Genomic DNA, 22836 nt, shown 5'->3' on the forward strand with positions numbered 1-22836 from the left:
AAGCTTCTTTCTCAATGTCTCAGTCATAGTTCAAGAACCCAAATATACCATGTTCATAAAATAAAGTTAAATCTTTGTATAAAGTTCAGTACTACTACTTTGCAAACATTTTAGTTTTAGTAGTTCAACAGACAGTTAATGTAATTTAAATAATTATTACCAAACCACAAAAAGGTATTATATTGTATTTTTGGTTTATGTTTATGTTCTTACTTTTATTATATATTATCCATTATTTTAAATTTAAATATGTGCTTGTTGTGAAGTACTTTGTAACTGTGTTCTGAAAAGCGTTATATAAATCAAGTTTATTGTTATTAAATTGGTAGATATTTGGTCGAAAATATCAGTAGCCACAAACACATGAAGAAGAAATCTTGAGTTGGAGGCGCCTCACCGGAGGTGTCACTTTGGAAATACAACTCCCACAATCCTAACGTGTGCGACAGCACCGCGCATGCGTCGTGCGTCTGGGCCATTATTTTGTCCTCCTCAAGCTTCAAATGAACAACAGGCGAAGCGTTCCTTGAAATGAATTAAATATTAATACGCGGAAGGAGCTTTCTTTCCTCCTCGGTCACCACCGCGGATATTCATGGAGTCTCTCGGTCAGTAGCTCGCCGTGTCGCCGGGCTGTTCGCTCCTCGGTCGGACTCGAGGCCGAAAACAGTGCTCGGAGTGACAGCCCCGTTAAAGGCAGCAGATTGGGTGTTTATCTGGTTGACTAGCCACCTAGCTAGCTCCGGAGACAGCTAGGAAGGGGAGGAAGAGCCCGACAGGAGCAGCAGGATACTTGAGTAGACAGGAGAGCTGTGGCTGACCCTGTCCCAACCTGCCGAGGGGATGGCTCACCTTCGAGACATGCAGAACCAGGTACACTAACCCTCTTTATACTGTCACCTCCCTTCCTCTGCTCCCAGACAGGGCGAGCCCCCATCACCGTCTGCTTTGCCATGAATAGGTGGGTGGGGGTCTGAGGCATCATGTGAACATCCTTCTCATTACCAACATGAATTCATTGAACTGTTCTATCTTCCTGCCATTGTCAGCATCAACATTTGAAAAACACTTAATGACAAACTGTATGTTTCATAGAATCACACATTTAAAGAGCCTCCATTGCTTTAGAGTTACGTTGTCGCATGCAGCTGATGCTATATGTCACATGCAGCTATATATATATTGTGTGTGTGCTTCATACTCACGACTGATTTCCTGCTGGTATAGAGACAGAAATGCACTTCACTTTCAAGTGTAATGCCTCTTGTATTACATCTCAGCACATTGGATGGAGAGTCCACATAATTATATGAGTAATTATGTGGACTCTCGACTGAATCATGGGCATTGACACAGATAGGAAAGGTTAATCATCCAACATCTTTATATATCAGCAGTGGACTACAATTAAATGTAGGACAACAGCTAGATCTAACTCCCAATTCAAAGTAAACTTTATATTAAGCAATCATATGTGAAACAAGTTGTTTCTGTGCTGTTCAAATTTTCAGCAACATTCTTACATACAAAGCACACTACAAGAGATGTCGTCATGATATGCATTCTTTGCTGTCCCTGATCCAGAATACCCGGTTGGACCCTGAGGAGTACTTCACCAAGCAAGAGCGGATTGGGAAGGGCTCCTTTGGAGAGGTCTACAAAGGCATCAACAACCGCACAAAGGAAGTGGTGGCGATTAAAATCATAGACCTGGAGGAGGCCGAGGACGAGATCGAGGACATCCAGCAGGAGATCACAGTGCTGAGCCAGTGCGACAGTCCTTTTGTTACCAAGTATTATGGATCATACCTGAAGGTGAGTTGATAACACAAGTTCTTGGGTGACACATGCGCAGGTTATCACAGTTACAACATGAAGAGACACACACAGTGCTGTACAAGTCTTTAATCAAATCTTTTCGTTCCCTCTCAGGGGACCAAGTTGTGGATTATCATGGAATATTTAGGTGGAGGATCTGCTCTGGATCTGGTACGAGGCTTCTTCCTTTATTTGCTGCTTACATAGTTTTGTACAACGTTTACTGTGGTAGAAGCTAAATCTGATTTGCTCTTTTCATTCTCTCCTGGTATATTGTGTGCCTTTATCCCTCTAGCTCCGTCCAGGGCCTCTTGAAGAAACGTACATTGCAACAATACTGAGGGAAATACTAAAGGGGCTTGAGTATTTGCACTCTGAGAGGAAGATTCACAGAGATATTAAAGGTAATAAGCACTCTCTTCATGCATTGATGACTGTACAGAAGTTACAACAGATGCACAAAGCAAACATTCAGATGGAAATAGTCAGTAGCTGTCTCCTCTTTATCATCAGTTTATATATCGTTTTACAGTCTTGTTCTTGTACAAAGCCTTAATTCAGAGCTAATCTGAAGTTTGCAGTATTAAGAATAGAGAGACTTGTACTTTAAAATGCTGTGAGTTCATGCTGCACTATCTGCTGACTGAGCAGTCGCATGAAGCAATGATCAAAGCTGCTGTGAATCAAGTTTTCACCAGATGCTGGACACACAGAATACGTCCATACATAGAGATATGCTAACAAGCTGTAAAACAATACATTAACACCATCTGTGAGTTGAAACATAGTGAAGTTGGGGGGCTCACATTTGACAGAAAAGATAATTTGATGATGTTAAATATTGTAGAATTACAAAAGTAATGCTGTCAAGTTGGCAGATCAACAAATATAAATATTAGAACAGTGTGTCTATTATCCATAGAGAGTGAATGTGGTGTTTGCTACAATGAAACTAGAGAGAGGACTCTGTTGTTCGTATGTATGTATGTATGTATGTATGTATGTATGTATGTATGTATGTATGTATGTATGTATGTATGTATGTATGTATGTATGTATGTATGTATGTATGTATGTATGTATGTATGTATGTATGTATGTATGTATGTATGTATGTATGTATGTATGTATGTATGTATGTATGTAAGTATTCTGAGTCCATCTGTTCATCCATCTGCTACAACACTTCATGAAATTACACTTGATCGGCCTTAAAGCAACAACTAGGAGTTTTGAACTGGTTAGGAAACAGTCTTATTTTAATATTGCTGCCTCTTTATGACTTACAACAACAAATGAGACAATCAGGGAGAATATTGCCTTTTTCTATAAACTTCCCCCTTTGTCCACAGAGATGCCAAAATCAATGAAAATGAAAAGTTCCTTGTAGGAGATTTAATAAGCAACAGCACTTTAAATACTGTTTATCATCCCATAATATTATAATCCCAAATGGGACTACATTGTTCATGAGCGCAGACAAGTTTATTGATGCTGTGTGTTTAGCAAATCTAGTGAACCACACACAGAAAACAAGCCTGTACTGATTCTTATTTGTTCTTGTCTTTTGACTTTTATCCTTTCTATGTCTGCCTTTCTCCAAGCTGCCAATGTGCTCTTGTCGGAGCAGGGCGAAGTGAAGCTGGCAGATTTCGGGGTGGCAGGACAGCTGACAGACACCCAGATTAAAAGGAACACGTTTGTGGGCACACCTTTCTGGATGGCTCCGGAGGTTATCAAACAGTCAGCTTACGACTTCAAGGTGAGGCCGCGGTGGACAAGAGACGACAGACGGTTTATGTGTACTTTGCTTAGGTTGTTAAAAGATGATGCCAAGTTCAAAATACAAGACTTGCTGACTTGCGATCAGAAGTCACGCAGTCATTGAGAGTTCATTCTACATGCAGACTGACAGTAGGGGGTCACACACTACACGATAGTTCATCAGGAGAAACCCCCGACTAATATGTCTGGTCTCTAAAGTACTTTTGATGAAGCAAGCGCATGTGAGGAGAGACGAGTCCGACCGATCCCTCTGCTTTACAGTGACATCCTGCCCATTTTGACACGTTGTTTGTTTTCTTCAATCACAGACATGTGCAGTGTAAAAGATCAGGGGGCATCTCATCAGTACATTTACCTTCACCCCTCCAAGTCTAGTCAGAGTCTTTGATGTGCCGGCAAGCCTCTCAAGTCACGTCTTTGGAGATTTCACACAGAGCCATTGGCGACTGCCGATTAAATGACGATTTGCCCCTGATGTGGGGCTTTTGTCAGTGAGTGGAAAATCTGGATAAAAATTATCAAAGCTTTTCACTTTGGTAGAGCATCAGGTGATAAGGTTTAGTCATTGGTGGTGGCCATGATGAAAAATGTTTACGCATGGGGAAGAATGATTTGAAACACATTTTAACCTCTATATTTTAAGGTCCTTTCACAATATCCAGTGTATATGAGCTCATACCTAACTATCACATTCTCTCTCCAACTTAGGCGGACATCTGGTCCTTGGGCATCACTGCCATTGAGTTGGCCAAAGGAGAACCTCCAAACTCTGAACTACACCCCATGAGGGTTCTCTTCCTCATCCCCAAAAACACTCCTCCCACCCTGGATGGGCCTTACAGCAAACCTTTCAAAGAGTTTGTGGAGGCTTGTCTAAATAAAGACCCACGTTTTGTAAGTACAAATTGGTCAGGCGTTCTAACGTGTTTGTTTGGGCTAAATTAAATTCGAAAATTGGAAATTAATCTCAGATTTTCAGATCTGGTTTAAGGCCTACCACACTTTTTGTGATTAGATACGTTTGTCCAAGCTTGGAATTAGAATTTGTTCTGTACTTTTCCAAATATTCAAATAGGATCAAAATCACATTATAGTAACATGCTAATATGTTCAATCCAATTTATGTGATGGCAGACTCGCTCACTTCGCTTATGATGTAAAAACTAGACAGCTGATTCCAGCTAGTTCTTCTTCCAGTCTTATAACCTACTGATAACACTCTCACTGAGTGTTCTTTCTTCTCTATTCTTCCTTCTCGGCAGAGGCCAACCGCCAAAGAGCTTGTGAAGCACAAGTTCATCACACGCTACACCAAGAAGACGGCCTACCTGACAGAGCTGATTGACCGCTATCGACGCTGGAAGTCAGAGGGACACGGGGAGGAATCCAGCTCTGATGACTCGGATATGTGAGTGTCGAGAAACATACATTCTATATATACATCCACACTTTTTCAAGTATCTGTTCACACACAAGCAGTTATGACCTTCTCATTATTCATGTAGACAGTAGGAAAAACATTCTTGGTCATTTGATTTCTCCACTGTGACCTCACAAAACGTGTTTTTGGTCATAACAAAGTTCAAACCTTAACTGTGACACAACACAAATGTCTAACCTGAAATTATGACATTATAACAGTTCAACTTCAGTGTGACATTATAATGTGACTTTATGGCCATTGTTAAACTCAAGAACATAAGCAGAGATTGTGATCATATTTGCTCACTTCAACCAGTCAAGTTGCAGGATAATTCACATGTGTATGAATACATATTATACGATATAGATACATTTCCTTAGTGTTCACGAATACAAGCTTGTTGATTCATTATATGTGAGATCATGATGGTGCTGCTCAGGTATGTAAATATTTTGTCTCCTGTTAATTCGCCCCCCTCACATCTTTTAGGGATGCTGATGGTGACGTGGATACATGTCCCATGTGGACCTTCCCCACGGTCAGACCCAACTCTATGAACAAGTTACAGAAGGGCTACACACACACAGATTCCGACGTAAGACACATCCAGCAAATACATACACAGTCATATCTATTGTTTAGTTTTTTTCCTAACACCCTTTTCTCCCCTTTGCAGTCAGGAGACTTGGTGAAACGACAACCTAAGTCACAATGCTTATCTGCTTTGGTAACTCCCATTTTCAGAGAGGTATGTGTGAGTCTTTGAGGTGTAAAACATTACATTTAGTTTTTTAATTGTATTTCTGCTGATTTAAAAGAAACACCTTGCAGTTTCAAGCTATCAGGACTTCACATTTCATCCTGGTGCATTAATCAAATGCTTTAATAACTAGAACCTCACTCAATAGATTTTAAACATCTGCCAATAATGGGAAACCGCTTGAAACGTTAAAAATCTCACATTGTTGAGGTATGTGGTAAAGACTTCCTGGATTGGCCCTTTTGTTTCCGGATGGAAATCCATTATGTATTTATTGCATAAACCTGCTGACAAGCAAACCAACAGACAGAGGTGAAAACATAACCTCCTTGGGAAAGGTAACATTGTGTGTCTGGGCTGCAACAGTGATTTGATCTGCGCTGCATTTTTTTTATCACGTGAAGACCATCACTGATTTTTATCAGATTTACAGAGAGGCTTACTGATGTTATCACATGACAAACTGGTTTGGTTTGTTTTCAGGAAACAAGTGAAGATTCTAAAAAACCATGTGTTTATTAAACAAATTCAAAACCAGATCTTCTTGATAAAAAAAGGGAACGATAAAGTAAATTTAGCAAATTAAAACGGAAAAGAGAAGAGGGGCACGTAATTCTGAAGTATCTGTATCTGTTTATATCGTACAGCCTTAAACTTCACTCATCTACTCTGTGCCATCCTTTCTACTTGATCTGTCTTGAACAGTTGAAGGAGAAGCGGCGGGCGAGTGGTGGAGGTGTAGGAGCTATCGAGGAGTTGGAGAACGCCTTCAACCTCGCGGAGGAGTCCTGTCCGGGCATCTCCGACCGCCTCGTCACACATATGATGGAGAGGGTGTGCAGGTGATTAAGCAGCAGCTCTCCCAGCCGTCAGATTTGGACGGTCACTAGGCAACAGAGAACTTGTCTTCATTATATTCTGACTATCTGCTTCCTGTCGTCCTTTCAGGTTTTCTTTAAATGGTAACACCACCCCGTCTTCGCGGTGAAACCCCCGGCTGGATGTAACTTAAACCTGTCGCCCCTTTTTTCTGTCTCCCAGACCCACCCAATGTCTCAGATAAGGACCACAGAAGAACACCCCCCCTCCACACACACACACACACCCTCCTCACTACCTTTATTCCCTTCCTAGCCCTGTCCCTGAAGAGATCTTTTAATTAGTTATAATTAAATATTTTTACAGTTTTTTCTTTAAGAGCGGAGAGTATTTAAGACAAAAAAAGCCACAACATTTAGAGCGTTGTGTATACCTGTTAGGTTGAGAAGAAAAAAAACTATAATAAAGTTTATGGAAAATGTCTTGTCTTCAATGTGCTTCTTTAAGAGTTTGTCGCAGAAAGGAGCCACAACATGGAAAGTTGGAGATTCCCACTGCAGCTTGTGTAGCTGAACCATTCTGTTCTTTTTGTCTGCTTGATGCTCTCACTCGGACTACAGCTCCACATGTTTCAGTCCCAACCCAACCTGAGCTCAATGCAGTTAATAGAGGCAGCAGAGTTTAGGTGACCCTGTCACTGACACATTACAGTTTTGTGCAGTGTACAAAAAATCAACCAAGCCAATGTGACTGACATCTTTTCAGAATGTATGTCCTCACTGTAGTTCAGACATGCGAGTTTCATTACTCTGTAAAATGCAATGGTCAGTAGTTAGGAATACCTGGAGAAATAATTCAGGTTAATAACTAGACTCGCCCTTAGATCACAAACCTCCTCCCAGTCCCAAGAGTCAAGCTGCACCAAATTTATATCAATTCCCTACATGTGTTTTTTTTCCATTTAGAGCTATCAATTATTCACTGGCTAGATGTGAAATAAGGCTTTTTCAACGTTGATAGAAATTACATATTAAAAAATCTTGGCTCCACCCCTGATCAAATTTGCACCAAAAAGTAATCTTGCTCAGAAAACGACCAAGGTGCAATCCTAACCTCCTTGCTGGAGGCAAGTTTGATATTCATGTAGTCAACAATTATAGAAGTTAAATCTGTTTAATTGTTCCTCTTTTTTTGGTGATAGTTTCACTATCATGTATAAAATAAATTTCTAAAAATAATGCATGGTTTTTGTCTCTGTGGAAATCAGCTGAGCTGTGAACACTCATGTGTCAAGCAGCCTCAGGCACTAATAACATTACCACTCCATCAAGAACAGCGTGCAACAAGAACAATTTATTACAGGATTACGATAGAGCTTGAATTAACACACTCAATCTGTATAAGAAGGTAGATTCATGTTTATTAAAATTGTATTTGCTGAGAAATCATAAAATAATTTTTTTGGGAAAGACTGTTCAAGTTCAATAAAACCTTTATTACAATATATGTATCAAGATCAATATTTGGTACTTTAATATTTGATAAAACTGCACAAAGAGGAATGTCAAGAACACATCTTGGCTGGTGGGTGGGGGGGGACATTGGCTACATTGACCTTGTCGGGTCACCATTAACCTCTGTGGCCATGGAAACCAGAAGAGACTCAGCAGTCGGGACACATGAAAGTTGATTCCATAAATCTCAATGAAACAGATGCTCCCTGGCACAGGACTTCACTTTACAATAGAGAGGAGATATTAGGTAAATACATCCAATTCAAAGATGCACCAAACAGAGGTGTGTCACAGTAAAAAAAAACAAAAAAAAAACTCATTTGTCTGTCCTTCATTGGTCAGTTCTACAGGAAGACTGTAGGAGGTCACAGGGTTCTTTCAGATCAAATTCAAACAGAGCTAAACAACACTTCGGGGCAGATGTACTTCATGACACTGATCTGAGAACTGCACTCGAGGGTCAAATAAGGGAGGAGCCGAGAGAGTTGCATGCATACGAGTGAGATAACATAACGCTGAGCAGAGTGAACCCTATATGATGGGAAGCCTGTGTGGTTATCTTAAATCATGTTTGACAAAATAAATGTTGAAATGATGAAATGAAAAGCTGCTTCTGCTATTAGTTTTCACCATAGTTGAGTCTCCCAATGAAGCGCCCTCACAGCTAATGCTACTTAGCATGAGATGATTTTGGACTTAACGCACTGAATCCAAGCACCAATACTCTAGTTTTTCTCAATAGCAAAAAAAAAGTTAAGGACAAACTGGAGAAGTAACAGAAGATCCAATGGATTTGTATTAAAAAATATACTTCACAATTTTTGTAAGATGGGTCACATGACTTCATTTGAGTAACTGGCATAAGTTTTAAAAAACAAACAACAAAACATAAAAAAAGAACATTGTGTAAATATATAACCATAACACTGTTTGAATATATCTTACTGTATGTATATTTAAAAAAAAAAAAAACTCCAGATCCCATGTGGAACCGAATGAAGATAGTGGCAATCAGTACGAGTCACTCCTCTCTGGTCAGACATGAGCGGTGGCTCAAACACCTACAGTGGAAAAGAGAAAGAAATACACATTATCATTCAAATTTGTGGATTTTTTGAACACTTTCATTTATATATCAAGTTAAAAACGTAAGAACGTAAGCTTCCAATTGTTCAGGGAACAAAGTGAAATATGCAATGTCTGCATCAAGCCTAGTTCATGCTTGCTGTTCCTGCCCTTGAGCACCGATCCATCAAACATAACCACAGCTTTAATGTCAATGCAGAGCAGGGTTTCCCCCAGCACTATCTTGTTAAGGCGGCCGCCTTAACAAGACTAGGGCCCCGCCTTGACTACCAATGTACTGAAAAAAATATTGGTGATTGGTCCGCTAACGCCAGCATTTCGGAATGGAAACTTCCTGTTCCATTCCCTACATCACAATAAACCAAAATCACAACTACGACTCTATAATTCGTGTGACAAGTGTGTTAAGCCAGCAGCGTTGTCCGGCTGACGGTGGCTGGTTAGAGCACTTACGGCACGTGTGTACGGTCACATACTGTTATAACGAACTTTCATAACGTGGCTAGCGGGCTAACCACCATGCTAACTGCGGTGGGAACAGCGCAAAAACCCGCTGACTTTAATCCCACGGCTCATGACACTCTTTCTCAAACACCGTCAGGTTAGAAGCAAACACTTTAGATCGATACTAACTAACGGTAGTAGTTAGTATCGGGTGTCCCTGCTGACTGTGTGTGGAAGCTGGGGGGAAGCTAGCTGCCTCCGTGTAGCTTCAAGCTGTTGCAGCTGTTGAATTAGCAACGCAGTTTGGAAACAAGACCGGGGAACCGCTGCGTTAAGACACGATAACATAAGCATTATGACCCGCTGGGTGTCACTTTATTCAGCAAAAACTGTCGCGTCATCAACATCCTTTTTCTGTTAGCTGCCATCGTTCACTGTGTGTGAGGAGCCGGGAGGACGTAAATAAACCAGCGTGGACTTCTTCTATATACCTCATGAGGTAGGCTTCTCTAAGCTCGACTTCAGTTGCGCCATCTACTGTTCTGGCTGTGAATTGTTTTCACAACAAAAAGGCTCGTAGAACTATAAATCAAAAAGGGTCCGTCCGCTCCGTCCGTCCGTCAGTCCGCAACGGACTCGGAGTAGCATACATTGGCCTTAAGCTGCGTAAATGTCTAGTAATATCTCGATTTTACTTGGTCCATGAATGATATGTAACGTAAAGGCTTATGTGGCATACCATTTACGTAAATAAGGCACAAAGAATGATGCTTATTTGCGTACATGTTAAATCATACAGAATCAGGTGCGCATGCGCGAAAACTTTTTTTTTCTTGCCGTCCACAATGAATAGGCGGTTAATTTGAACGGAATCCGACATCACAAACTGTCATCTTCAGAGGCAGCTTGATTTTTCTTAAAAACCGGCTTAAACCCTATTTTGTAGTGTCTGCATGTTTTCCACAACATTTGTACCTACTGTTGTTTATTTATATTGAAATAAACAGTTGTTTATTTCATTCATGCGTACTGGCATCTTTGAGCAAAATACCCCCAAAAATTTTCGCCGCGCCGCTACGCGCCGCGCCAACAGCACCACCACCTGCTTACCACCTTGACTGACAGATTTACTGGGGGAAACACTGCAGAGTGTATAGATGGTTTAGGTTCCTACCATGGACTGTTCACACGTCCCCCTCGCCGTCTCCCTGCTTCTGCATCTGGGCCTGCATCTTGGTGATCATGTCCTGCATCCGTCTCAACTGTGGGAGAACATCACCGTTTATCACAAAGGGAAAAGCGACTGCACATAAAACCAGACACATTCACTTAGACAGCTAATAGTTTCTTTAATTAATTTGATCTGACAGTCTGGCTGGATGTACGATCACTAATATCTGTCTGCCAGCTGTAAATTATAGATTAGAAACAACTGGTCCTTCATTGACTGCTTGGACAGAAACCAACTGTGAACATGAATAATTTAGCAGCTTCACAGTATTGTGAGTTACAAAAATAAAACAGAAATCTTTTACTTTGACAACAGCCAGCAGCCAGTTAGCTTAGCATAAACAGGGAGAAACAGATCTTCAAAAAGTCTTCATACTAATCTACTTCATATTTATTATAGATGTCAAACTAGAGCAAGATGAGGAGAAATGAATTTCTCAAGTGTCTGAAATGTCTCACCTCAGCCTCCTTCTCCTGCAGGATCATATCCTTGTCCATTTCCTCCGGCTCCGGTCCGTTTCTGTATCGATGGAACAAGTTATTACTTTCATGGTACGGTTTGTTGTAATAAATCATGGAATCATTACAACTCGGTTAAATGCACAACGAGAGAGGTTATAGCTGTGTATCTGTGTGTGTATGCGTCAGAGCCTTGTTAATCTAATCATTAGGCAAACATGACAAAAGCCACATTGAGAAAGTGGAGGAAAGGGTCAGTGGGTTAGTGGAGTTTTTCTTTGCAGGAAGAAGTAAGAAAGTGGGAATCTACAACGAGTATCTACAGAGAAGAGAGAAGCAGCAAGTGAGAGTCAGGGGAACAGTGTTACCTCCCCCAGAATGAAAACAAACAGTACCTCCAACAGTCCACCCATGGGATTGGACAAATCAAGACCAGCCATCGTTGGACAGATGGCCAGGCAATTGTGAAGACAGTAAAGCCACTCTCTTATCCTTGGGTTGGCTTTGGAGGAAAGTCTAAAAGAACCTTTTCGGTCTACGTTGGGGGTTAAGTGATGATGTATCCACACTATATTAAATTAAACATTTAGAAATCCTGTTAACAATATCTACGCATCTCAAACTACACGTGCTACCGACTAACCAGTTAAAACCACGACCCACCACTACCCAAATACCACAACCTAACTGGTGTGGTTAACATGCAAACTGATGAGTTAGAGCTACTTGACTACAGAACTGACACTAGGTCAATATTATATGAATCGAAAGAAGGAAATGAACGGTCCAGTCATTATTCATCACTAAATGTTTAATGTAATTGTTTCTATGAGTGTTTGTGTGTGTGTGTGCGTGTATGTGACACTAGGCGCTTTCAATGCATCTCTAACTGTATTGGAAATATTATCATTTCTTATCAGAGGTTTGCTGTCTGAGGGGGGAGGTGCAGAGAAGCAAGCGGACAGACAAGTACGTACGCAGGAGACAGAGGCAGAATATAACCATGGGAGGACAACCTGCCACCCCGCTTGAGGCGGTCTGAGCGGAAGTTCTCATAGTGCAGGTCCTGGGTCACTTCCTGTAGGTCCTGCATGTGGGTTCTGTGGGGAGGTGGAAAATTCAACAACTATTACATACTTGTGCAAGGACGTTTTTGAAAACTGCAGATGTGGGGAATAGAGGTGGACTGGTTAGGGAGTTCACGTGAATTTTCCTGTATATTCATACTACCCAACGTTTTCTGAACCACATCATACTGCTAAGGTTTCTATTGATCATGTGTGTTGCATCACTTTGGATATTACGTTATGTTGTGTCCTTTCTTGCCATAACTGCAGCGCAACTTAAAAGCTACGTTAGAACTTTACTAATAATCCCAGAGAAAACTCTTGTGGCAGATCTTTATCCAAAGTTACAAGTAAAAAGAATAATATAACAATATCACCAAATAGGTGAAGTATACAAGTTAAGTAACATAAAAGCTAGTGGCAGATTTAGAATGTTTTTAACTGTGGATAAATACATTCTGGCAAAGAGTGTCGATAATTGTAAATACATTGCTCTTTCTTCTTCTTCAACCGGATTTTGTAGGAAAACAGAATACAAAAAAATTTCAGAGAGTGAGGAAAAACTCGAGCCTCCTCTCACTCTTGGACCACTCACATCAGCATGGTCCGCAGCTTGAGGAAGTCATTGTGTTCTGGGTTCTCCACCTCCACCACTCCCCAGGGGTACAGGCGGCCCCTCACCTTCTTCCCTTTGGCCTCAATCTGCTGGTTGGATCCTACAACTGCGAACGGGATGCTGGCCTGGAGAAGAGGAGAATCTCATGCGTCTTTTCCAAAGGATGAACCGCCCATATAAATATTTATCATAATCAAATCACAAGCGTATTGGCCCAAATTGAATGAGTCTCTATGGGAGGATACAGAACTGCTTTTATTTCTGTGGAAGCAAAAACATCAACTTATCTTTAGAGAGTTTACCTTCAGGATCCTAGTTTGCTCTTTGAAGTCTTCGTCCTCATCCGACTCGGCATCAGGAAGGTGGTAAATCTTAATACCATGTTCATCGATCTCATCCAGAATCTTGCAAAGAAAACAGTTAAAAACACAGTTTATCAGGACAAATGACAAACTATTCTTCTCTTTTTAGGGAAGACATCAGAGGTATTACTAAAGACGACATAGTTAAGCTGCTTTCAGACATGCACTAAACTCCGGTCTTTTTCCAGAGGTCAAGTCATGTCTTGCCCCCTGCATGCTCCACCTCTATGCCTCCCCTCCACTGACAGTTCCGCACATTTTACCACAATATCCTGCTGCGTTCTTCATAAATTAAAAAGGTTAAGTCTGGAAATTGTCCAGCCCAATTTTCTGGAGTTGTACCAACAATATAGTACTCTCAACAATGGACAGCTCATGGTCTCACCCTGCGCTTGAGCCTCTCCCTCTCTCTGAGGGTGAGAGTGTCGGCCTTGGCAATGACAGGAACCACGTTAACCTTGTTGTGAATGGCCTTCATGAACTGGACGTCCAGGGGCTTGAGGCTGCTCAGACAGGAAACAGACAGATGGAGGGTCAAAGAGAGACAAAGGAATTTAAGTAAGTATTTATTGAAAAGCAGAGAGTGGAACTTCAGTGTATGAACTGAACTGTTTTCAGTTTATCGGCGAGCCGTGGGGTAGGACTCACCCGTGGCCGAGCGGGGAGATGAAATAGAAGCAGCAGTGAACTCTATTGTCAACGATGTGTCTACGATTCAGACCGCTCTCGTCATGGAGGTAGCGTTCGAACTGGTCATCGATGTAGCTGATAATGGTGCTAAAACTGGATTAGAAATATATAGTTCACATTAAACACACAGTATATACAATAATATTTCAAAAGCCCACATGGAGAAAACCTTCGCCTCTTGCTATAACATTACACTAAGGTCAAAAAGGTTTTCATACCAGTCCTGGCTGTTGATAGCATCTCCGTATCCTGGTGTGTCTACCACGGTGAGACGGAGCTTCACGCCTCGCTCCTCAATTTCTACAGTGGACGCCTCGATCTGAACCGTCCTTTCTATCTTTTCTGTTAGAAAGAAAATAGATAACAAAATATAAGAACACGGTTTAGTTTTTCTTACTTAACTGTTTGACTTTGTTCATTTTGTATTTTTAAAACAAGTTGTTCGCACAAAACTCTGAAAAAGCTGCAGATAAAAAAAGTAATTAAATCATACATACACTGCAAGAAAGCCTAGCAGTGGTTTGTGCTTAAATCGTGTGAGGGGTTATTTTACCTGCAGCTCCAGGTATGACTCTCTCGGGGTAAAGGTCAGTAAGAAAGAGGCTATTGATCAGGGTGGATTTTCCAAGTCCAGACTCACCTTTAGACAACAGAGGAAAAACATAAAAGAATCATCACACAATAAACATCAGTCTGACAAATCAGGATTAAAATCAGAGACTTTCAAAAGAATGTTCTGTTTTGAGATAACTTCTTCAAATAAACAGAGACGTCTGCTTGTGACACACACTCTGCCTCTCACTGCACAGAACATTTGTATCAACATAGTACTGTTGGGACCTATCCTGTTGAACAATGGACAACTGAATCTGACTTCACCATTATTCTTTACAAAATAATGTCAGGTGGATGTTGATAATCAGCCAGTAGCAGAGACAAGAGGAGGACGACTGCTTAGTTTCACCCATGTTAAAATGAACAGTGAGTACTTTAAGACTGATTCTATTTGAATGTCACTACTGATATTGTATTATTGTGAATGACCGAAACAAATTGTGACTGGCTGCACATACAAATCTTTTGGATATGACAACAAAAGAAATAAAGGAATATAAAAATCTCGAGAGTTTATGTGAGTTAATGCACATGAACACAAATAGATAATTGTCCCGCTCAGTAGAGAGGACATCCTTAATCTTTGCCTTTTTAAACTGAACACCTACTGGCACAGTCAGCAGAGTCAAAAGCTGTCCCATTTGAAAACATAGGACAAGATCAAGAATATCCCCTGTATGTTCTACTTCTCTAATTAACTAAAACTACAGCAGCGATGTAGCCCAAGCAACAGCAGCAAACAGGAAACTAAAATGCAAAACATTTCACAAAACAAGTTCCTCAATTCTCATGCTCATGTTACAGATGCTAAATAATCTGCCTAAAGCCTGTGTGCTTTACCAAGGAATGCTGCTACTGTGATTCCCACCAGGGCCGTGGCAAAAGATTTACAGAAGTTTTTTGCTACATCTTAAAAACTGGCAATTTGCCTAAGATGATGGAAAATCTATGTTGACATATATTTCTCACGCTACAGGAAGACATTTTCATTTGTACATCATTTGTGTGATGAGGGGGGCTGCAACTATCTGAATGTGCCAGAAAACACTTATTTATTTTAGAACATAGTAACAACAGGGACACACAGAAGGTTTAAAAGCACTCGATGAGTGTTCTTGCAGCAGCTGGACGAGCACGCCTTGTCCACACTGTATGAATCAGCCCCTCGAGGCCCACAGGCCACATTCCACTCTGGTTTATTTTAAAGCTAAAGGATGAGCAGCGTTCAGGGGGCGCTCCTACCCTCCCCCCTATCAACAAGCACAGAGGTTCACACAGTCACAGCACTCCCATCCAGCAGTTTACACTGCTGTTGTGCTGACAGCAGCTGAGCAACTACACTGATGTGACAACTGCCATTTTACACTGCCCACAATGCCTCTCTGCACCAGATACAGCTGAGTATTTCTGAACACAGCTTTAAAAGACAGGTCCACCAAAGGGCTCTCAATATCCAAACAAAAAGGAGCTACAGAGGTGAAAGAGTTTTAATTTAAAATTGTCATGCAGAGGACACTGTGTAAAGACAATGTACAACAGCAAGAAACTGCATCCTGTATGTTCCACCTTTAATTCTTCCCAAATACAGATTCAAACAAGCCAAATAAAGGGTTCCTCAGATGTCAACGTTTACTGAAGATGTCGAGCTTGAAACGTGTTATCACAGAGATGCACCAACTTTATATTATCCAAATATACATAGTACCACATAGTGTCACATAGTACCAAGAGGAATAGGACAACATTTGAAAATGCCAATCACCCACTCACCTACAACCATCAACGTAAACTCGAATCCTTTTTTTACTGACTTGCGATGAACCTGATTAGGCAGGTTGGCAAATCCAACGTACCCTGGGGTCTCAGGGTTGGTGAACTGGCCCTGCTGGAGAAGGACACGTCGAGCACAAAGACATAAGAGTAAAAAATATAGTCATAATGTTTGGTGACATTAAAAGCTCAGATAAAATACTGCACAGAATCATCACTTCAGCCATACATTGTTCTGATAATATCATAACTAATTATAGGTGCTGGAGTAGAGATCACAGAGGAGACATCTGTTCATGAATAACCGGAGTCTTTAGGGAGGGAAGCGTTGACCTCTCTGCCGTCTGTTTGCAAAATACCTTCCACCAATCACGCCAGTGTTTATGGCTATTTACTACAGACAGCGACTCAACAGATCCTGTGACTCTGTTACACAATGTTAAATTCAATCACAGACGTACCTGCTCCATGTAAAGCCGGTTCGTTTTTAAACCATACCGTTTTGTATTATTTATAAACCTTCCTTTCAGCAAAGGTCATGACTGATGAGACAGATAAGCACTGTGTTCCTGTTTCGCTTATAGCCATTTCGACTCGCATGAAGCCACATCAGTAAGTCATGTGGAGGAAGAGCAGCTCCACCAAGTAACTAATATTTGTGGTTGGAGCAAAGCCGAGAGAGGCAGCGAGGCAGAGAATGTCCCAGTGAACCGAGCGGCAACGACGAGTTTAGAGAAGCAATCCTGGACTGAATCAAAAATAGACATTCAGAGCAAAATCTTTACACCTTTAGCCAGGTTTTAATCCTTAGAAAAATGGCCAGACATTAACACACCACCTCACTTTCTCATCATTATCAACGCTGAGCTGTTAAACGAGACACACAGTCGCTGATCAGACATAGGAAGTTCAGATGAAGCATCTTTTTTTCAGAGTTCCAGCACTCACCTTCATTTTGTCGGCCTGAGACATTTTGATTTCCGTGTTCAACCTAAAAGCAAACAGACTATATCAGAAACTGGGAAAAACACACAACAGCAGAGCAACAATCATCTTCGTTTTATGACAATCCTCTCCTGTGTGAACCTTTTGTGTAAAGCCGGTAGTTCATGCAGCCACACACTCACAGGCCTGACTGTGGGAGACAGGAAGTCTGGTTTTGTGACACCCATTCGATCTCACCACTGACAAAAAAAAAAGAAACTGCCTTGCTTCCTGCATCACAGCTGTACGACACTATGATGTGAGCATTAGAGATTAAAAGATGTCTGTGCCATTAATCCCAGCGTCTACACACTGGTGTCATATGTTGGCTGCTTTGTTACTAGTTGATGTGTGGGATGTGTCTGTGTGTGTGTGTGTGTGTGTGTGTGTGTGTGTGTGTGTGATTCAGTGTCTTCGATTCAAACATCCTGATTCACTGAAACTAGCAGAAACACACCCACAGCAACTCACGAGAACGAAAGAGACAGTATGAAGTGCTCTTACACAGGATGTGTCCCAGTTAGTTTAGAAGCTAGTTTGAGCTAATTCGAGATGTACTGCTAACCAAGATCCTCCAGACAAATATGAATGCTAATTAAAACCGAAGCTGCTAATGTTCTTCCGTCCACTGGTATTGAAAAATGTTGATCAACCGGTTAATTAGCATCGGCTATTTTCATAACGGTAACATGCCCGAGGGCGGAAATTAGCTGTGGCCACATCATTCAGGGGGAAAAAAGACACTTCAGCTGTAATTTAGTTGTGGAAAAGCTGACAAAACTAGCTCAAATCCAAGCTACCGCAGCAGCTAACAGCCTCCGCTAGCTGCTCAGAAACTTGGTATTAGCTTAGCGTTAACCACTAACTAGCCGAGTAGCTTCTCTTACTGCAGGATGTTCACTTCAACGGAGCTAACGTTAGCGAGCCACACGCAACTTGGTGATGAATAAGAGATGAACCAGAAGAGTCGGCGGCGTTACCTTTGCAGTCCCGACGGTGCACAGAGCTACAGACGGACTGGAAGTGGTCGGTGAGCAGCAGAGACTTGGCGGACACCTCGAATTCTTCAGATTCCGCTGCTGCAGCTTCCTTTTAGCTCACAGACCACAATGCACTGGGCGAGAGGAGCAGGAACAGCAGCTCAGCACCGACACCGATCTCTCGTTGTTATTATTATAACCATAGATATATATATATATATCTATGGTTATAACTGCAACTAAAACACTCTATTGTTATTATAACTGCAACCAAAACACACTGTTATTATTATATCTGCAACTAAAACACACGTATTATCAACAGTGGTGTTTGAGGGGAATAGTGAAAGTTCTTAAAAAGCCTGCAAATCAAACTTTGTCTTCATTTATCATTTTAAAATGTTGATGACCGACAAGTTGACATGTTCAGTGTTGGAATAGTTTGTGGTATAGCTTGAGTTGTGGCCGAAAATGGTATCAAGATTAAACATGTTCACATCAGTCTGTATTGATGAATATCAGGATAAATCTTATGAACAAACGCTTAACAACTCTGTGGGCAATCAAATATGTGATGTATCTCCTCACTGTGCTTGCACAATCCATGAGTATTATATCATTATATTTCGGACATTCGTTATATCGCTACCAAGAAAATTAAATTGTGATACTTATTGATATTGTTTTATTGCCCAGCCTTAGTTTGCAATTTGACAAACTATGACTTGTAACTTTGAGAATATTAAAGATTTGAGAGTAATAAAATTACAGATTTGAGAATAATAATATTAGAGATTTGAATATCCTGGGTGGAATATTGCAGTTTTCTGCTCACAAGTACATTAATGAATAGATCCTTTGGGTTTCTACAGTTTTGAAACATCACTGTTTTGCAACAGAATGGGATAAGAACAGTTTAGAGCTAATTCACAAAAAAAATTAAAATTAAATTAAATTAAATGAATGAACGAATGATGTGCACAGACCACATCTGCGCAAGAGTTGCGCAAGTCCACTTCTGCGCAAGAGGTCAATAAATTGTTTTTGTATTATAATATGCAAATACTAATCTTGGGTTCCACATAAAAATACTTAATTTTTCAAAATCTGTGTGTAGGTTGTTTCGTGGTTCATTTCGGGAAGAATTTGAGCATGTTAAAACCCTCAAAAAGCCAATTAATTTGCCTGAATAATAATAATAATCCTTACAATTTCAATAGGGCCTCACTGATGTTTTGCATTTCACTTTTTACTTCACTTTTTATATCTTTTATCTATTAAATATTTTCATTTAGATATGTTTATGTCTATATAAATGTTACTTTTTATAAATATATGAAAAAGGGAGTAAATAAGAAGTAAATAGTGAGTAAATATATATTGTTTCTTTATATTGCTTTTCTTATGTGTGTTGTATTTATTGTGTTTTTATGTTTTTATGTTTCTATGTTCATTGTATGCACCAATAACCAGAGCAATTTCCTTGTAGGTTTAAACCTACTTCGCAATCCGATTCTGATTCAGATTCTGATTCAATGTTGGTTCATTTAACCTGCATTGATGATGGACGACCAGAAGAGGGTGCTAAGGCTCCTTGTGAAAGATTCAGGACGAGTCTTTGAACAATGTTAAAACAAATAAACCACCAGTGGGACAACTGCTTTTCTGGGATAGAATCAAAATGAAGGGAGGTATGTTTACTACAGCTGCAACAGCTAACGTTAATGAAAGGGCCCTTTGCTATTTTAAGCTTATTTCAAAGCTGACAGGATCTTTTCCCGTGCAGATTAAGCTAATGCTAGCTCTGACTAGGCTAGTTAGCTAGAATTGCTAGTGAGGGATAATGGTTTCCTCCCTGTCTTACTCTTTAGAAATCCCTTCAGTTGATACAATTATTGGTTTCTAGGTTTATATATACTATGTCATGACATCCATGCATGTGGCTCGTTGGTCTAGGGGTATGATTCTCGCTTTGGGTGCGAGAGGTCCCGGGTTCAAATCCCGGACGAGCCCAATACTTTTCCACTTATTTTCTTTGGATATAGTTGCGATTTTGCCTTAATAACAATCAGAAGTTCCAATTAATTTTTTAATATTTCTTGCTATACATTGTTATTTGTGCACAAGGGACATTTTCATGTACACTGCCCTAATAACGTAGTCCTTAAATTGAAAAGTGAGCTTGAGTATGGTGTCCCACTTCTTATAGAAGACATATAGTGTCAGTAAGGTGCAGTTCGCCTGTGTACACGGTTCCAGTTTTGAGAAAAAATTGAAAAATAGTTCCGCAGCATCACCTGCGCTGAAGGGCAACTCATCCGAAATCCAAGAGCTGAAAAAACATGCTTACACATGTATTCAGTCATATGTTGTGGCCCTTAAGCATCTGCCTATCCTTATTATTCAGTACACAGGCTCACTCTCCAGCGGTGGCGGAGGAACATCAGACGACTTAAAAAATATGCTCACTTAATGCCTTTCTGTCTTCACCCAGTTGGGGCTTATCTGAGCTTGCTGTTGTGACAGCATCTCTGCCTCCCTCCCTCCAGTCTGGCTCAGGATGGCCACTGCTCCGCTTAACACGGGACCGGCAGATATCTCCGTAAATACCAGTCTCTGTCCCTTTCTGTTGCCGCAAGCATATCATCGCCCCAGGAGCTACACTACTCCCATTATTTCCATAAGCCTCTTAGTGGCACCACCCTCTGTCATTTGTAGAGGATTCATACTATAAAGTGTGCAAGTTTCTATATATGTTAAGGGCTTCTTTCCTGCACCCACGCTCTTCATATGGCAAAAGGGGCTTCTGTTCTGCTGTGAATGAGAATAGTGGTTTTGGATCATTCCCAGTTTATTAAACGGATGCTGTAATCCTGTTTCTCAGAGAGAAGAAGCAAGGGAGAGTGGTAACACTCCAGGACCATACCAGTGTTTTTTTTTTTAATGTCTTTCATGTTATTTCCACATTCTGTGAAACCACATTTCTTTTCATTTTACACGCTACATTACAAGCGTCAACCGGAAGAAATTGCTGGTGGAAATTGGTAACATGCATGTGAATCAAGACCATGCTTTGCCTTTTATTTTATTATTCTCTTATTTTTTATGGGTCAATGCATTTATGACATATAAAAACAGTTAAACCACACACAGATGGTGCATGTTTGTAGAGGGTGCGTTAAAGGCTTGCTGCTAATGATTTAAATTGTAAGTGCTCACCTTGTACTTCACTGAGAACTCAGTGGTCTCTTGTTAAAGTGCTTTAAGAGCTCTTATATTAGGCCCTGTGGAATCCTTTATTTCTTCTTTTTTTATATACATATATAACAGCTCGGTCAAAGAAGATTCAAATCAAATTTCATGTTTCTGCAAAGTAAGAAACTCAATTAAAAGGACGTAAATACTACAGTTGGTTTTGCAAAAAGTTAGATCGAATATTTGCAAAGACAATTCTATAAACGTGGAGCTTAACGAGAGAGAGATGAGGGAGGTAAGAAAGGAATAGAGTAATAAAAAATCAGGGTCTGTTCAATCACCAAGACTCAGATTAATGTTCCTCTTTGTGCAAGAAAACCTTGAGCTGACCTCTCTGCCTTTTATTTGGGGGCAGAAGAGTTGACTTCCTGTCCGCCTGAAACTGACCTCTGTTGACTTACACCTGCCTTCTCACCAAAGCCTGCGTCACTCAACCATCCTCTACTGCCACATTTATGTTGAAGCACCTACCTGCCTTCATGGTGTTGTTCTGTTTGAAACCTCTTCTCTGTCCCAACCTGTGACTCAGAACCATTTCTGTCAAGGAACTTTAACATTAAACCCTTTAAATCTACTCGAGCACAGCCACACTCAGAAACCCTACCACTTCTTACCCGGGTTCAGTTCCCCGCCGCCTCCATCACCACACCATCATCACCCCGTCTGTCATTTAAAGTAAGCGGCCGCCTGCTTAGCCGGCACCTTTCACTTCTCCAGCAGCACTTAATTTACTGCAGGACATTTTAAATCTCCTGCCTCTGTCGCACTGAGTAGCTGACAAATGCCTGGTTGCAAATGTATCTCATTGACTGCTGACTCGGTTGTATCACAAGCTGGCTGATAATGTGCTCCTCAGGTTTTATCCCCAGATGTTGGAGGAAGTGCATTAATTTAGCCTAGATGGGCCCTTATGAAAGTGTAGAGGCAGGCAGAGACTAGCAGACCCCCCCCCCCCCTCTCTCTCTCTCTCTCTCTCTCTCTCTCTCTCTCTCTCTCTCTCTCTCTCCCTCTCTCTCTCTATCTCTCTCTGTCCCTCCCTCCCTCCCTCTCTTGCTCAGCTCCTCAGGATTGAAGCTATCTGCCACAGAGCCGCAGCATATTCCACCATCAATGTGTCAAGAGGAAAGCTATTAAAACTGCTTAACTTTTCCTAAGTATC

At 40.9% G+C, this 22836-nt stretch overlaps 2 protein-coding genes and 1 non-coding gene across 4 annotated transcripts; 2 read left to right on the top strand and 1 right to left on the bottom strand.

The window, feature by feature from the left end:
- Positions 1-453: 453 nt before the first annotated feature.
- stk25b (serine/threonine kinase 25b) lies at positions 454-7086 on the top strand. Its single transcript, XM_062403921.1, has 11 exons — positions 454-873; positions 1585-1815; positions 1933-1989; positions 2114-2222; positions 3423-3580; positions 4312-4497; positions 4866-5011; positions 5516-5621; positions 5703-5774; positions 6492-6628; positions 6735-7086. The coding sequence occupies exons 1-11, from the start codon at positions 844-846 to the stop codon at positions 6772-6774; spliced, it is 1272 nt and encodes a 423-aa protein (XP_062259905.1). The 5' UTR covers positions 454-843; the 3' UTR covers positions 6775-7086.
- A 993-nt stretch (positions 7087-8079) lies between these two features.
- On the bottom strand, positions 8080-18574 carry septin2 (septin 2). 2 transcript variants are annotated; one of them, XM_062403923.1, is made up of 13 exons: positions 18423-18574; positions 17407-17449; positions 16459-16573; positions 14627-14713; positions 14292-14415; positions 14032-14166; positions 13769-13886; positions 13324-13425; positions 13001-13146; positions 12355-12438; positions 11339-11399; positions 10824-10911; positions 8080-9180 (listed from the first exon to the last, which is right to left on the bottom strand). In XM_062403923.1, exons 2-12 carry the CDS (start codon positions 17428-17430, stop codon positions 10834-10836), a joined length of 1074 nt encoding a protein of 357 aa, XP_062259907.1. In that variant the 5' UTR covers positions 17431-17449; positions 18423-18574; the 3' UTR covers positions 8080-9180; positions 10824-10833. The 2 variants fall into 2 exon arrangements, with proteins under 2 accessions (XP_062259907.1, XP_062259906.1); XM_062403922.1 differs by having other exon boundaries at positions 12316-12438.
- A 1789-nt stretch (positions 18575-20363) lies between these two features.
- trnap-ugg (transfer RNA proline (anticodon UGG)) lies at positions 20364-20435 on the top strand. Its single transcript has one exon. It is a non-coding gene; the product is annotated as a tRNA-Pro (tRNA).
- Positions 20436-22836: the final 2401 nt, after the last annotated feature.

Source organism: Platichthys flesus, chromosome 14, assembly GCF_949316205.1.
Source record: "Platichthys flesus chromosome 14, fPlaFle2.1, whole genome shotgun sequence".
Classification (NCBI taxonomy): domain Eukaryota; kingdom Metazoa; phylum Chordata; class Actinopteri; order Pleuronectiformes; family Pleuronectidae; genus Platichthys; species Platichthys flesus.

Bases quoted from the DNA above. Each gene is read 5' to 3' on its own strand.
- stk25b (XM_062403921.1), top strand. From the start codon at position 844: ATGGCTCACCTTCGAGACATGCAGAACCAG. The intron at 1,816-1,932 runs GTGAGTTGATAA...GTTCCCTCTCAG, and splicing joins ATTATGGATCATACCTGAAG to GGGACCAAGTTGTGGATTAT. The intron at 3,581-4,311 runs GTGAGGCCGCGG...TCTCCAACTTAG, and splicing joins AGTCAGCTTACGACTTCAAG to GCGGACATCTGGTCCTTGGG.
- septin2 (XM_062403922.1), bottom strand. From the start codon at position 17,430: ATGTCTCAGGCCGACAAAATGAAG. The intron at 13,426-13,768 runs GTGAGACCATGA...TTTCTTTGCAAG, and splicing joins GGGAGAGGCTCAAGCGCAGG to ATTCTGGATGAGATCGATGA. The intron at 10,912-11,338 runs GTGAGACATTTC...GTTCTCCCACAG, and splicing joins TGCAGGAGAAGGAGGCTGAG to TTGAGACGGATGCAGGACAT.